Consider the following 16,821-nt stretch of genomic DNA (forward strand, 5'->3'; position numbering starts at 1 on the left):
TGTTGCACCAGCCTTGGAATGTAAACACGATACTTGCCTCTCTTCAGAATGCGTAGCACGCTGCTAGCACTTACATCACTTTCACGTGCCCCTTGCCTTGAAGATTTGTTAGGAGACCGTTGAAACAGTTCCAAGACTGTTGATGACTCATCACTTGTAGCTGTTCGAGGCCGACCTGAATGACCTTTATGCACATCACACTCTGTTCCATGAACTTCGAATTTGTCTCGTATGCGTGTAATTGTTAATCTTGAAGGTGGTTCTGTATCATACTCCCTTCTCCACTGTCTTTGAACTTCATTTACATTCTCAAACTTCCAGTACCACTTAATAACCTGCTTACGTTCTTCAAAACTCAAACGTACGTCCGCCATGTTGATATTACAAATTCCAACTAACAATATAACATAGAGGGACAATTATGCTAACTTTTTATGGGATGATTAGGATGATGAGGGATGATTATGCTAACTTTGGACGATTATTATAACATGAGCCTTGTAGAGCGGTAAAACTACGATTGTTTAAAGTGTGTATACATTTTTTGAAGCACCCGGTACAATTATTATATTACTAGCCATCAGGCTCGCTTCGCTCGCCATATCCGTCTAGCCAGGGGGCTCCGCCCCTGGACCCCTGACTGGATAGTCCAAAAATGAGATCAGCGGGCTCGCTTCGCTCGCCTGCATAAAATATTAAAGTCACCTCATCACAAAATTTTTAGACCCTAGCTAAACCTCTGTATCAAATTTGAAAATTTTCTGTCTATTACTTGATGAAATAACTGAGAAAACGCTGATTTTGGGTGTATCTTTGGCGTTATTTCAAATTCCTTCTAACTCAACATTATTACACCCCAGCTGAGCTTCTGTAGTAAATTTGAACATTTTCTGTTCATTTGTTCTCGATAAAGCTAAAAACGCTGGAAAAACGCAGATTTTGTGCGTATCTTTGGCGTTATTTTAAATTCCTTCTAACACAACATTACAGTATTATAAATTACACCCTAGCTCAGCTTCTGTACTAAATTTGAACAATTTCTGTTCATTTGTTCTCGATAAATCTGAGAAAAAGCAAAAAAAAAACGCTGGAAAAACGCTAATTTTGTGTGTATCTTTGATGTTATTGCAAATTCCTTCTAATACAACATTATTACACCCCAGCTGATCTTCTGTACTAAATTTGAACAATTTCTGTCCATTTGTTCTCGATAAATCTGAGAAAAAGCAAAAAAAAAACGCTGGAAAAACGCTAATTTTGGGTGTATCTTTGACGTTATTGTAAATTCCTTCTAACACAACATTATTACACCCTAGCTGAGCTTCTGTACTAAATATGAACATTTTCTGTTCATTTGTTCTCGATAAAGCTGAGAAAACGCTAAAAACGCTGGAAAAACGCAGATTTTGGGCGTATCTTTGGAAATTTTTTTCAAATCCGTTCTTAGTGCGTCTCTAAAGGGCCAACTGAACCTACCAATTTGAACGTTTTTGGTCCGGTAGATTTTTAGTTCTGCGAGTGAGTGAGTCAGTCAGTGAGTGAGTGCCATTTCGCTTTTATATATATATAGAGAGAGATTTAATTTGATTGTGAGAGGACAACAGGCTTACCCGTCAAAACTGTCACACTCCCGGATTTGGATCATAAAAAATGTTTCCAAAATAATAATGTAACTTGTTTTTTTTTATTAATACCCTATCTTGAATTCAACTAATTAATTATCAATGATCTCATCTAGAATAATCAATTTAACGGAATTCTAAATAATTTATATTGAGTATCACGAAGACTCAGTATAAATTAGAAGACTGCTGTTTTCCACACAGCTATTTTTATACACCCCACTCTTGTCCCATACATAAATTTTGTAGAAACTCAAGTGTGGCGATTGCAACACTACGTCAGACAGGTAGGAGTTTTAGAAGTAGACTCAAAGAGCATATCGGAAAATGGAATAATTGTAATGGGGAATCAAACTTCGCTGAACATTCGATAACAAACGATCACAAGTTCATGGCCAAGGAGAAAGTTAAGTTTTTGAATTTTGATAGCAAAGGCAGACTGCTAAATATTCTGGAGGGGTGCTCGGCCGTTACTGCTGCTCTTTACTTTCAGTTTAAGTTTATCAGCAGAGATTGATAATGGTGTAAAAACTGATCTCGATTTTTAATAAATATGTGGTTGGACAATATCTAGGCCCGGTTGCACAAATACCTGTTAAATTCCAATCATGCTTAATTTTTTCGAGAACCAATCAGAGAAGCCTTCTTTCCAGAGAAGTTTTTTCTGATTGGTTCTCGTAGCACTTAATCATGATTAAAATTCAACAGGCTTTTGTGCAACTGGGGCATTGTCTTTCAATTCAGTGTGGATAATTATAATACATCTCATCGGCCTTTGTTTCAGGATAGAATATAATTCAATAGTCAAAAACAGAAACATTTCAAAACAAAAATCCGAAAAAACAGAAACAATTAAAATGCATTATTGGGACATAACTTCTTATGACATTAACATTATAAAAACCCTTCTTATATTACAGATATAGCAAACAGGGGACAGTCCTTACGTTTGAATAATTCGGGAACCTACGATTCCTTTTTCAAACATTTGCCCCCAGACTATAACGTAGTAACAGGCTAATTTTTGAATAGGATTTTCATGTGGGTGTATGTTATCCTTTATTCAGGCACAAGTGTGTTTAATTGACAGCATTTGGAAATGTCCACTTCTTATTAAGAACCTGCAGGTTGCAATGATAATGACATAACTTAATGAGAATAAAAAAATGGAAAAAATTGTACTTTCAATTTCAATTAGACTTTTGAAGAGTATTGCAATATGATTAGCGGGACTTCAAAATCACTCGGTTTTTTTTAAAGAATTTTTGAGTTCAGAACGAGAAGTAGACTTTAACTGAATGGTGTAATAACATTTCAAAAAATGAGTAATTAGTAATGAGCTGCACTCTTTGAGCTGAATATTTCCACAAGAAAATATACCACATAAAATTAAATAATAATCATAAAGCGTGATTACAGCTAATTGATATTGACAGAAAAGGTAATAGCATAAGCCTCGTTTACAAGGAGGAAAAGTAAAATATTATGGCGCTATACTATACAGATAGTTAGAAGATCACTTCTCTTTAAAGAATTACCTTTTTATCCAATAAAAACTTGTCCAACAGGATTACAGTGTGAGTTTTAAAATCTCATAATTATTCAGACAACTAGATCAGTGGAATTCTTCATAATAGAGTAGTTGAACGACTTTTTATTAATTATGTTGTTTATAACTACTTTCAACTTCTAAATCGTTTTCAGTTAAGCTGGAAACTATTCATTTCAATATTTGAATATGATTTCTTATTCCTACTCAAATAATTTAAGCTTTTATATTCCGATTAAAATAATTAGATATTGCACCTTTTCGCAAAAATGGAATTTTCTCTGAAATTCTTAATTTTATAGATTTTTCTCTAAGGAGTAAGAATGTCCTGAATGTAATTTCAAATACTGTTATTTTGTTCAACTACATATTTAAAGATTTTAAGCGTCATAATCTTTCGCCATTTAAGGCCCCACTAATCAACAAATTTGAATCAAACCATAATAATCTATAATATTTCTCCAGATTTTCGAAGTTCAATTTTTTTCTCAATGTTTTCACCTTGGTTTAAAAAATATGTGTAATTTATTACTACATTTTTTTCTATATTCGCTCGACCAACCGAGTTCAAGGCATTTGCGTTAGCGCGTTACACCATTCATCATTCAGTTATTACATGTTTTCTAGCACAACCTGATCGTGTGTTCGAATCCCGCTGGTAGGAATGGATGTCTGTTCATCTCGTAGATCACACTCGCACTGATTCCACTACCCATGCACAAGCAAAGAGCTTATGTGGGCATCATTCGCATTAAAAATATTGTTGTCTTGAAATGTTACATAACGAGTTTAAAATATTTGGTTAAATTCTTGAATGATTTTTCAGGTATGCGCCAGAATCCTATAATCTGGCAAGGTTCACTTCAGCTAGCGATGTTTGGAGTTACGGGGTTACACTGTGGGAAATGTTTTCCTATGGAAAGCAGCCCTATGGTGAAATGCGTGGCCAAGATGTGAGTATTTTGAGATAAAACATGTTTTGTTGTTTTGTAAAATATTATTTTCAAGTTGAATTTCAAGAGAACGAATACTAAAACCTACTGTGGTCAGTGAAGCACGAACCAGCATCTGAAAATGCAATATTTAAAAGTTTTTTTTAAATGATTGCGAATCTAGTTTTCAGATTCTTTGTCAATATTGAAAAGTAATTTTGATTAATTATGATGAATGTACGTGTTCACTTTACAAATAAAACATCAGTATTATAATGATTGATTTTTTTATAATTTAATTCAATTTCCAGAGATTATACTGTTTTCTAGGCTACCTAGCGTCTAATAGCCTCAGTCAAGCCTGTCCTGCAGTTTACCAAGTGGCGCAGAGAAACAAATATTTCGGAATAATGCAATTTCCACGAATAAACATACTCATGAAACTATTTGATTGCCAATGAATTGGCGTCACTTGTTCATAGGTGTCTCTTTGAAGAATGTTCTCTTATTTATAGTTTGTGTAAAATAAGTTGAGGTCCTCCATCTGAAGAAATTACAGGGTTACCAAATCGTGTAAAATTGCAACTTTCTCAAATTTCCAATTCAATTTCAGAATTGGATGTAGAATATCATCCCCGATATCCTAGTAGTACTAGAAAAGCTTCAGGGTTAAAGGATTAAAAGGAAATTAAACGTTTATGATAAAATTGGAAACATCGCGAAGATTTGTTTTTCTTTTGAATATCACTTCTCTCAGAATCATGGGGCGTCGTAATGTGTAATAATTTTATATAAAATAATATTCAAAATTTTATAAAGTGATATTCAAAAGAAAAACAAATCTTCGCGATGTTTCCAATTTTATCATAAAAGTTAAATTTCCTTTCAATCCTTTAACCCTGAAGCTTTTTTGTACTACTAGGATATCGAGGATGATATTCTACATCCAATTCTGAAATTGAATTGGAAATTTGCAATTTTACACGATTTGGCAACCCTGTGATTTCTTCGGATGGAGGGCCAAGTCTCAACTTATTTTACTCAAACTATAGCGTTCACAGCTTGTTATGGAAAGTCTGGAATAACAGGGTGACAAATCTTGGGGAATTGCAATTATTTCGTTTTACCTTTTTTTCAGTTCATGTTTTTTTGTAACACCCTGCCTTTACACAGGGATAGTGGTAGTGCTTTCAAAATATTAAATTTGTGGCAGTTATATTGATATTTTCATAAAGTTTCAAAACCAGTCCAGTGGTCAATGATAACTAAATGGCAATGCATTCAAATCATTTGTGCAAATTTTTGAACAGCTACGAACTGTGCTGCGAACTTTAACATTCAACATTTCTAGTCTCCCCGCGTCACTCTGTTTAATCCATTGGTTAATTGAAGCTTCTCAATACTCATTCGATGTATGATGTTTCACATTACATCAAAATTTACTTATTACTGAAATCATTTTAAAATATACAGGGTGTCCCAAAAGTAAAGTGCCAAACTTCGGGAATAGGTTCTATGGGTCAAAAAAAAGAGGAAATGTAGAATAATTTTTTCCTAAAACGCTTCGTTTATGAGATATTCGCCATTTTTTATTTTTTACAAAATAATTTTTATCTTCGAAGTTATCAAACCTATCGCTATAAAAATCGCTAGGTATGTTCAAATAAGAGGATGAACTGTAGAAAAAATATTCAACTTTGTCCAATTTGAAAATTCAAAATGGCGGCCATTTTAAAGTTTCAATCCATTTTAGGAAATTTTATTTACAATCAGTCACCACAAAAAAGGAGAATCGGACAAGGCATAACAGAGATACAATGAAATGTGTGTTACAAGGCAGCAAAACATCAATTTGTTGTAAATAGCAAGGAAGCCTACCAGTCTGTATTAACATCAGAATTATGAATTTTCTTATCCAAGCACAAGAAAATCAGTAGGCTTCCTTGCTATTTACAACAAATTGATGTTTTGCTGCCTTGTCCGATTCTCCTTTTTTGTGTTGACTGATTGTAAATAAAATTTTCCTAAAAAAAATTTTTCTTGGTAAATTTTGGATTGAAACTTTAAAATGGCCGCCATTTTGAATTTTCGAATTTGACAAAGTTGAATATTTTTTCTACAGTTCATCCTCTTATCCTCTCTATCACCGTTTTCCCGCAATTTTGGATTGAAACTTTAAAATGGCCGCCATTTTGAATTTTCGAATTGGACAAAGTTGAATATTTTTTCTACAGTTCATCCTCTTATTTGAACATACCTAGCGATTTTTATAGCGATAGGTTGGATAACTTCGAAGATAAAAATTATTTTGTAAAAAATAAAAAATGGCGAATATCTCATAAACGAAGCGTTTTAGGAAAAAATTATTCTACATTTCCTCTTTTTTTTGACCCATAGAACCTATTCCCGAAGTTTGGCACTTTACTTTTGGGTCACCCTGTATTATTTTGATAGAAATTGGAAAATTATTTTCGTCACGAAAAACATGATAATCAAAATTTATTCCTAGGCAATCGATCTTGTTGAGAAAGGAGAACGACTAGAGAGGCCCCAGAACTGTCCAGTCGATGTTTACCAAACCATGGAAAGGTGCTGGCACTATCACGAAAGGGACAGGCCAACATTCGATCAATTGGTTGAAACGTTCACTGACACAACCTACATCAATGTACACCAACTAGTCACTGAAAAGGATATCAGCTGATACTGTCCCTCCTCACTATTCATTCGTCTTCCAAATGTATTACTCTCTATGAGAATCCATTCTCATGATTCATCTTCAGCGTTCATTCTACTGTGATTGTTTCTATACTCTCCACATCATCATTAATGTTTTGTGACTCTCTTATCATTTCAATAAGCTCTCGCTCAAAGGTTTATTAGAAACGGAAATAATTTTGTTAGAGAGTAACACGGTTTTTGAAAAGCATTCAAATTCTAATATGGATTATTATTTGAAAGAAGCTAAAAGAATTGGTAAGCTGTAATCTCTCCTCCACTTATCTCAAAATGCCTGAATCTAGAAAACCAGGTGTGACCGTATATTAGGCCGATCACTATCGGATTAAGCTTTGCTGAGATTAATCAAAGACACAATTAGCTTCCTCTAATCTACATTTCTTCAATGATGTGTGTTTCAATAGCCTTATTTCCTCTTATTTTTCGTTAATCTAAGAAATTATTTCTCAATTTTGACAGAAATAGGGCTTTTTAATGTATGGTGTTATTCGTTTTCACCCTATTTTAGTTATGGATGCTTTATCGAGCTACGTTACACCTTAATAGATGTACATCTTTATTATTCTGCATATCTATTGGTAAAAGTAACTTATAGTTAAATTTCAACAAAATCAAACTATTATTTTGCAACTCCATAACTCTGAAGAAGTAAAGAAGTCATGTATGTAAAGAATCTTACTATCAATATATTGGAAAATTCTTATTGTCGCTCTTTCTCTGATATTGAGGCGCGTTTGCCCTAGCTGCGTTGCAACGCACATATCTGCTTCAGCGCAGGTCAACACTATTCAGTTTATACTCGATCAACTTCCACAACGCAGAACTACTCTGCATCACAACGTAGGAAAACGAACTTTTCAACGTTATCCTGAGATTAAGATTTTATAACTTTTTTTCATTGACTGAGAGTACTTTTGGTATTTATGAATTATCATTATTTAATCCGTGCCATAGTATAAAAGCTATAATACTCTTCAAAAATAATTTTTGATGAGTAGGCTATTTATAGGTTTTTATTGTTTATAAAACTATAACTGCAATAAATTTCAAACTTGGAGTCCATTGGGACAACTTTGGAATTTGTCAATTATTTCTCTACGTTGTTTAATTTTGATTTACTGCATTTCACAAGTCTTCCATCCTCAAATCTATCTCGAGCATATCCTGTAGTGTGATTATCATTTGTGATTATTTAGTAGTTTAGCATCAATTGAATATATTATTATCATTGTTGTATTTTTATAATCTATTGAAATGAATATTATACAGATATTTTATGAAACTTTTTCTTCATGTGAATTCTATTAAAAATGTTGATTGAAAGTTTATATTGTTTGATTTCCAGTCAAAATACTTCATAATACTAATGCTAATATTAAGGTTCTTATCATATTAGGACACTAGTGAGACACCAACGAGCAAATCGCAGAGAATTCGTTTTTATGGCACTCATTATTAGGAGCCATAATCACACCAGATCTGGCCCAACACTAGTATCCGACAATCATTGCATGACATTCAACCGAATTGCTGCTATTTCACATTGCACCACTGGTGTCCCAGTTTGGTATCCTAGTGTAATATGGGCCTAAGTTAGTGATCCAGGTATGCAAGTCTATTCGAATCATAAAGTTGTGGGTACGTGACGAAGAATTCATTCCCAGACTAAAGTCGATTTGACATTGAGCTTTTATTATCTTCGCTGCAACTACTGGGAAAAAATTAAAACTCCATCAAGATTATTAAGTGATGACTTTCAAGTACCTTGTAAAACATAAATAAAGATTCATAACAAAAAGCTTGGTCAAAAAATAGTTTGAGTGGTAGTAAAAGTTGAAAACACACTGTCATTGAAAGTTTCAAATACACATTCAAGTATAATAAACTTTTCACGACTTCGTGCATTATTCATGTTCCATCCATAAAAATTTCTCATGGACATGTTGTTGCTGTAGGATTATAAATATTATTCAAATTTACCTAGTTAAGTAGACTTCAACATATCATATTTATGATTTACATTTCTCAGTGAATGAATGCATGGTAGGCCTATTTAAAAAAACACTCTTAAACATCAATCACAATAGGTACATATTTAATATAATCTTCAATTATATTAGGTTTATGATAGTATAAACCCACCATTTCAGGAATATCATTCAAGACTTAAAAAAATCTGCAAGAATAAGGTGAATCTGTCGGCATTGAAGTAAATTTTATTTATTTCTGATGTCACATAATTCCTAGTAGAAGAGGAAGCTCCGTAAATAAATTATCCGATTGATTGAACTTACTTTCCATAAAGGAAAAGACTTATTGTAATTTTTTCATGTAATTCCTTGTTTAGAATCTAATTTGTGCATGGACTTAAATAGAAATCGTCTACTTAACTACCAGCGGAGAAGGTCAACAAGTATAATTTGGATTGCTAATTACTGAGCATCACGTATAAGTAGAACTGGTTGTTTGAATTAAAAAGCTTTGATGAAAATATCGGTAAACTGAGATAGTGTAGCTTCTAACTTGTCAGTGAAAATTGTGTAACTAGTCGAGTATAATAATTATCCAGGATGGTGAAGCGATCAGATCGATCTCGGAGTGTTCCGCCTCTGATTCTCACCTTGTCATTGGGTAAGTTGTTGCTCTGTCGTATATCAACAGAACATTGACTATTTTCTCTGTTTATCGTCCCATCGCTTCCTATCTCATTCAATAACAATGGAAAATTCAAGTACGAGTAATCAAGTGTGTAATATATGTACACAGATTTGAATTGAATTTATTTACCATCAATCATTATAATGTAACTTTCATGGATGATGCTCACTTAAGTGGCCTATTTATTACTTGTGCGTAGGTAATGATCAGCTCATTTATACATAATTATATACATAATGTAGAGGTCTTGAGGTTATTTCTTTCGGTGAAAGTGTATGCTAAATACCGGTACTCACTCACTAGTTGGAAACTTTATCACTCGCACATATAGCCTATGTGTATTCCATACATTCCATCACATCACAGCGTATCAGTATCATATACAGCGAATCCTTTTCTTTATCTGCTTGCACACTGTCCTAAAAATGATATATAATAGTTATTATATCAAATATTACATTATATGAAATTAACAAGATCGGTCTATTAGGGTGCCCCAAGAACGAGAAGTAGACTGTCAAGTTCCTTATCTGCAGTTATTGAAGATATTGTTGTTTAAAAACTAAAATTCATCAATATTGATTTTTTCTTTAAATTGCACTCATTTTTGAAAAATCATAATTCAGTTCTCATTAGAGATTGAGAGTTCCAAAAGATCTCATTTCATTCAGAATTTTTGAATTTACGAAAAGGTGAGAGCAAATTTTTCTGTCCGATTAACGGATTTGGCTGGAAAATTAACCGAAAATACGAGGTTTTTGGCCCACTCTGTATCTAGTACAAGGAAATTTTGCATGAATAAATTGGTTCTAGACTCATGTATCCAAATAATATATAAAAAATTCAGAACTACAATATATATTGCCAGCACACCCCCTTTTTCATGTCTATATTGACTGGATTACGATTCCAGTGGTCAGTTGCATATGCATCGAATTAAGAGGGAAGGTATGTGCAAAGGCTAAAAATAAACTTTCTATTGGTGATATTCCTCAAAGTTTTACGATTTGTATACAATCAAGCTATCAAAATGAAAAAGTTTTCTCAGGAAAACATTTTTTTCCGATCATTACTTTTTGAGATATGAGCGCCTAGAGTTTAAATTTTTGGGACAGAGCATTTCAAATTCAGTAAGAGATAAATCCATGAGATTAAGAAGATATAGATTCTTTATGGTACTGTTGATCTAGTGAAGCAAAAGTTTTCAAAAATAAAATCTGGTGTGGCGCACTCACACAACTTTCCTTGCCGTTATGAAAATTGATCAACTGACGCTAGTGTTCACGCGCATCTCAAGTCTACTACTTATAAACAAAGACCTGAGCCAGCTGGTGACAGGACAATAACGTTGGAGACATACGAGGTCTGCTATCTCTTCATAGTGAATCATTTAATAGAATCAACAGTTGCCAACAGTTTGCAATTATTGGATAATCACATTTTCTCGAATTTCGAGCTTATTTTCAATTTTAGGTGAAAATGTTACTGAACATTAATTGTAGAGAGTTTCATGCTCAATCTTTTCCACTCGAAATTTTTTGTTTAAGTTGTATCTGAAGCCTGATAATTGGGAATCTAAAATCAAACTTTGCATGGATGGGGCGGAGCTCCTGAATTTTTTACAGATATGAGACTTGTGGCAGTTGATAGAGCTTATCAATGACTATTTTAGGTATGAATTTAATCAAAATCGTTGGAGCCATTTTCGAGAAAATCGCGAAAAACCCTGTTTTTGACATTTTCTCCATTTTAGCCGCCATCTTGAATTGTATTTGATCGAAATTGTTCGTGTCGGATCCTTATATTGTAAGGACCTTGAATTCCAAATTTCAAGTCATTCCGTTAATTGGGAGATGAGATATCGTGTACACAGACGCATATACACTCATGCACACACACACACACAACACACACACACACAACACACACACACACACACACCACACACACACACACACACCACACACACACACATACACAAAATTGAAAAATTTTTGACGCAGCAAAGAAAACCTGGTTTAATCGTGAAAGGTTATAGATATAGGCAAGATTATTGACGTGCTGATGATACAGTGGTGTGGAGGTGTCTGGACCGGTCGTGTCCAGCTACGGTAATAACAGATTCAAGCGAGTGTAAAGTTGTGAAAACTGATGGTATTCATTCTCATTCTTTTTTGAAATCTCCTGGGGTAAAAAATGGTGTGTTGAATTCCCCAACCAACTTTGAATGTAAAAAAAAAATGATGATCAACAAACTATGTTAGCCACCAGTAATTCTCAAACACCTGCAGAAGGAGGTGAATCTGACGAGACAACGATAAAAAATGCAGAGGTGAACACACCTTCGGAGATTCTCCATCACCTTGTGTGTCATTAATAAATGAATCTCTAAGCGAAGTTGAACTCCAAAAACAAATAGACGACATAATTGCACATTCTATGAGCTTACAGATAGAGTTGGAGGAAAAAAGTCCTTGTTAGCGTCTCTCCAGGCGAAGATTGATAAACTTGAAACGGCCCTTCAATATCAAACCTTATTGAAACAGGAAAATGAAAAACATCAGTGAAAACAATGCGAGAATGTTGACAACAATAGAATTTCTGGAGGCAGAAAATATCTTATTGAGAGCCGAAAATAAATCTCTGTAAATTGAGACAGAAGAATTAAGAAATTTCTATTCACCAGGTTACACTATAATTGATTCATCTTTCGAGTGTGGTGCAATAAGAGTAGACAATTGTTTCAATGTTTTTAGCCAAACTGGAAAATTAGCTATGTCTTATAAGGAAAATGAAAATATAGATGCAAATTATAGTAAAAGAAAATCATCTGCCCAAACTGACAAAGCCCAAAATAAAAATGGAATGATGAGACAGGATCAAGATGGCAGTAATGATTGTGATCAAGAAAAACGGAGCATGGTCTGTTGTCAGGAAAGTATTGGGGCTGTCGAACTGTAGTGAGCAAAGAATTGAGTTAACTAATGGAAATGCTAATGTTTCTGATCCAGTAAGGGTTGCATCTTTGTTCAATGATTATTTTTTGGAATGTGGTGCTGAACGGTCGAGCTCTGCTGGGCTGAGTCATGAGAAGCGTTATCTAAATAAAATAGTTGAACAATATGGCATATTTAGATTCAGAGCTATTACTGAGAGTGAGTTGAGGGGAGCGATTTTGGGTTTGAAAAATACTGGTTCGTGTGGCTGGGATGAAATTTCTTCCAGGGTAGTGAAATAGGTATGTCCCATTATATTGCAGCCTCTCACACACGTTATAAATTTGTGTATGAAGGAAGGGATATTCCCACAGAAACTAAAATTCGTTGTCATTAAACCCATCCATAAGAAAGAAAGTAAAAAAGATGTAAAGAATTATCGGCCTATTGCATTATTGACGACTTTCTCCAAGATTTTCGAAAGGGTTATATTTCAACAGATGTCCGCTTACTTGGAGAGTGAAAGGATTTTTTATAATAAACAATATGGTTTCATAAGGGGTGCAACAACTAAGTCGGCCACGTTTGATGTTATATCCGATTTTTTGGGGGCTCAGGATGGGTCGCGGAGGGCTGTGGGTGTCTTCTGTGACTTATCCAGAGCGTTCGAGATGGTCGATCATGAACTCCTTTTGAGTAAGCTTGATTTTTATGGTCATGCAGAGGTGTTTTTGAGATTCTATCTTGTGGATGGATACCAGGCTGTGAAAAATTATTTTGGGGGCTCTCAGGTGCTTTCTGAATGGCAGCTGGTTAAGCGAGGGGTTTCTCAGGGTTCAATACTTGGGCCTACACTGTTTAATATATTAACGACTTGCCCTACAATGTTGATGGTAAATTGGTGTTGTATGCTGACGACACAACAATCTTACTTGAAGGAAGCAACTATCAAGATGTCATGGAGAAGGCTAAGATTGGTATGCAGCAGCTCAATTGATGGTTTTATGATAATTCCTTGAAGCTTAATTTAAGCAAGACAAATTTTATTAAGTTCTCTATGAGAGGTAATGAGAATGATCCAGCTATTATGGGATGAGAGTATCCTGCTACTGATATGACAAGGTTTCTGGGGGTTGAATTGCAGGCAAACTTGAAAAAATGGGATAGTCCCATAGAGAAACTCCAGAAAAGGCTTTACCATGCTCTCTTTGCTCTGAGGACTGTTAAGTCGAATTCAAATCTCAAGACAGCTCTAAAGGTTTACCATGGGTATTTTCTTTCACTCATTAGATATAGTATTTTGTTTTGGGGGGCTGGAAGAATTCATTTGAACACAAACCTAAAAATGCAGAAAAAAGCACTTCGGATTTTGGGGGGGGGTCCATCTTTCTCCTATAAGACCATATTGAAAGCACTCCATCTACTTACAGTTCCAGCGATTTACTTCCTTGAAGTTGTTTCGTTTGTGTTCAAAAACAAAAATATTTTTAATGCTAACCGAATTTGTCATACCGTACTCATGAAACACGAGGTAAAAATACAGGATTATTCCAGTTCCCTATCCATAGACTGACTCTTCTCGAAAAGGGACCGTATTATTCAGGACTCAGGTGTTTTAATTTGCATTCCAGAGGATATAAGGCTGTGTAGCAGCTATAAGTTATTTGTATCAAAGATAATTAGGACACTGGTAGAGGCTTGTCCTTATACCATTGAGGAGTGTTTTAGAGCATTCATGTGACTACATTCTTAAAATGACATGTTGTATGCCACTTGAGCACTGCTCAGAATTTGTGGCATCACACCACAAAAATATAATGATATAACTTTCTCAAAAATTGATATTTTCAAATAAAATTGTTTTACTAGATCAACAATACCATAAAGAATCTATATCTTCTTAATCTCATGGATTTATCTCTTACCGGATTTGAAATGTTCTGTCCCAAAAATTTGAACTTTAAGCGCTCATATCTCAAAAAGTAATGATCGGAAAAAAATGTTTTTCTGAGAAAACTTTTCCATTTTGATAGCTTAATTATATACGGTACACATCGTAGAACTTTGAAAAATATCACCATGCAATAGAAAGTTTATTTTTAGTCTTTGCACAGCCTTATAAGAGGGCACAACTAAATCTCGCGGCCTCCTATAATCAATTTGTATAGGTTTGGAAAACCCAATATAATTTTAAAGTACAAATAAAAAGCTGAGTTATTCAAAGATCCTACAGCGTGTTTCCAAATTCCCTACCAATTTTCTAGAGCATTGTTACTGGGTAAAAACATAGAGAAACGATAGCATAAGCTATTAGCTTCGCGTATAACAAAATAGCTACAAACAACGACAAAGCAAATGACTGATGGATCCAGACGAGTGTCCGCTATTAGCTTAGCGTAAGCAATAGCTTACGCTATTGTTTCTCTATGGTAAAAATCTGGTGTGGTACACTCACACAACTTTCCTTGCTCATTGAACTATAAGCCTCATTATCAAACGAGAATAATTTAGGGGAATAACATAATGATGATTGACGGCAACATACTTGCAACTACGATCAGACTACTGTATATGTGTATATACAATTGTTTTCAGAGTACTTTTTCCTTTATGTAAATTGTAAAATTCGATGATTTTTTTTTTTTTTTGAAATTCGTCAAAACAGCTGTTCTACAGATGAAATATCTTGACTATGACTGTGTTCTTTTTATAAACTGCTCTACCTACCCACGGTATATGGAAGAAGAAAAAGTAAAAACCGTGTACCAACCTACCTCATGCACGAGAAGGAGGTTACAAAGTCCATTTCTCAAGGATTGGATGGACCCCTCATTAGTACCCCAGGAAAAAGACTCATGTCAGTTGATAGAGCTAATAAATAACTATATACAGGGTATGGATTTCAAAAAAATTGTTAAAGCCGTTTTTGAGAAAATCGTGTTAAAAATGGTTTTCTAGTAATACTGTCAATTTTCTCAAGAATATTACGGAGCTCCTGCAATTTTCTCATAAATAAGACTGATGTCAGTTGATAGGGCTTATGAATAGCTATCCATGGTATAAATTTGAAGAAAATCGTTGGAGCCGTTTTCGAGAAAACCGTGAAAAACATGGCTTTTTAGTCATTATCCGCCATTTTTCTCAAGAATATTACGGAGCTCCTGAAATTTTCTCATAAATAAGACTGATGTCAGTTGATAGGGCTTATGAATAGCTATCCATGGTATAAATTTGAAGAAAATCGTTGGAGCCGTTTTCGAGAAAACCGTGAAAAACATGGCTTTTTAGTCATTATCCGCCATTTTTCTCAAGAATATTACGGAGCTCCTGAATTTTCCCAGAAATGAGACTTATGCCAGTTGATAGGTCTTATAAATAGCTATCCATGGTATAATTTGAAGAAAATCGTTAGAGCCATTTTCGAGAAAAACGTGAAAAACATGGTTTTTTAGGAATTATCCGCCATTTTTTCCGCCATCTTGAATTGAATTTTATTGAATTTCTTATTGTCGGGTCCTCAGGGTATAAGGACCTTAAGTTTAAAATTTCAAGTCAATCGGTTAATTAGGAATGGAGTTATCGTGTTCACAGACATACACACACACACACACACACACACACAGGCCAATACCCAAAAATCTGGTGTGGTACACTCACACAACTTTCCTTGCCCATATTTGAAACTACGATCAGACTTCTGTATATGTGTATATATAATTGTTTTCAAAGTACTTTTCCTTTGAGTGAATAATTGTGAAATTCGATGATTTTTTTAGTCGTTCTTTTTTTAAAGTCGTCAAAACAGCTGTTCTACAGATGAAATATCTCGACTATGTGTTATTTTTATGAACTGCGCTACCTACCTACCTCATGCACGAGAAGGAGGTTACTAAGTCCATTTCCCAAGGATTGGTTTCCCAGAAAGGAGACTCATGCCAGTTGATAGAGCTGATAAATAACTAACTATACAGAGTATGAATTTGAAAAAAATCGGTCAAGTTATTTTTGAGAAAATCGTGAAAAACATGGTTTTTTAGTAATTATCCGCCATTTTTCTCGAGAATATTACGGAGCTCCTGCAATTTTCCCAGGAAAAAACTTATGACATTTGATAGGGCTTATGAATAGCTATCCATGGTTTAAATTTGAAGAAAATCGTTAAAGCCGTTTTCGAGAAAACCGTGAAAAACATGGTTTTTTAGTCATCATCCGCCATTTTTCTCAAGAATATTACGGAGCTCCTACAATTTTCCCAGAAATGAGACTTATGTCAGTTGATAGGGCTTATAAATAGCTATCCATGGTATAAATTTGAAGGAAATCGTTAAAGCCGTTTTCGAGAAAACCGTGAAAAACATGGATTTTTAGTCATTATCCGCCATTTT

The 16,821-nt window shown here is 34.3% G+C and overlaps 2 protein-coding genes across 9 annotated transcripts in view; both read left to right on the forward strand.

Annotated features, from left to right (window-relative positions):
• The window catches only part of LOC111053434 (tyrosine-protein kinase Shark), a 34,177-nt gene extending 26,009 nt beyond the window's left edge, over positions 1-8,168 (forward strand). The window contains exons 14-15 of the mRNA XM_039438911.1: positions 3,998-4,124; positions 6,613-8,168. Coding sequence (XP_039294845.1) covers positions 3,998-4,124; positions 6,613-6,807 — 322 coding nt within the window. The 3' untranslated portion in view covers positions 6,808-8,168. The remainder of the gene's footprint in view (positions 1-3,997; positions 4,125-6,612) is intronic.
• A 978-nt stretch (positions 8,169-9,146) lies between these two features.
• The window catches only part of LOC111058361 (leukocyte elastase inhibitor), a 62,490-nt gene continuing 54,815 nt past the window's right edge, over positions 9,147-16,821 (forward strand). For 7 of the 8 annotated variants that reach the window (XM_039441993.1, XM_039441979.1, XM_039441970.1 and 4 more), the window contains exon 1: positions 9,239-9,473. In XM_039441993.1, coding sequence (XP_039297927.1) covers positions 9,413-9,473 — 61 coding nt within the window. In that variant the 5' untranslated portion in view covers positions 9,239-9,412. Of the gene's footprint in view, positions 9,474-16,821 lie in introns of all 8 variants that reach the window. The other variant, XM_039441948.1, reaches the window with a different exon arrangement.

Source organism: Nilaparvata lugens, chromosome 1, assembly GCF_014356525.2.
Source record: "Nilaparvata lugens isolate BPH chromosome 1, ASM1435652v1, whole genome shotgun sequence".
NCBI lineage: Eukaryota > Metazoa > Arthropoda > Insecta > Hemiptera > Delphacidae > Nilaparvata > Nilaparvata lugens.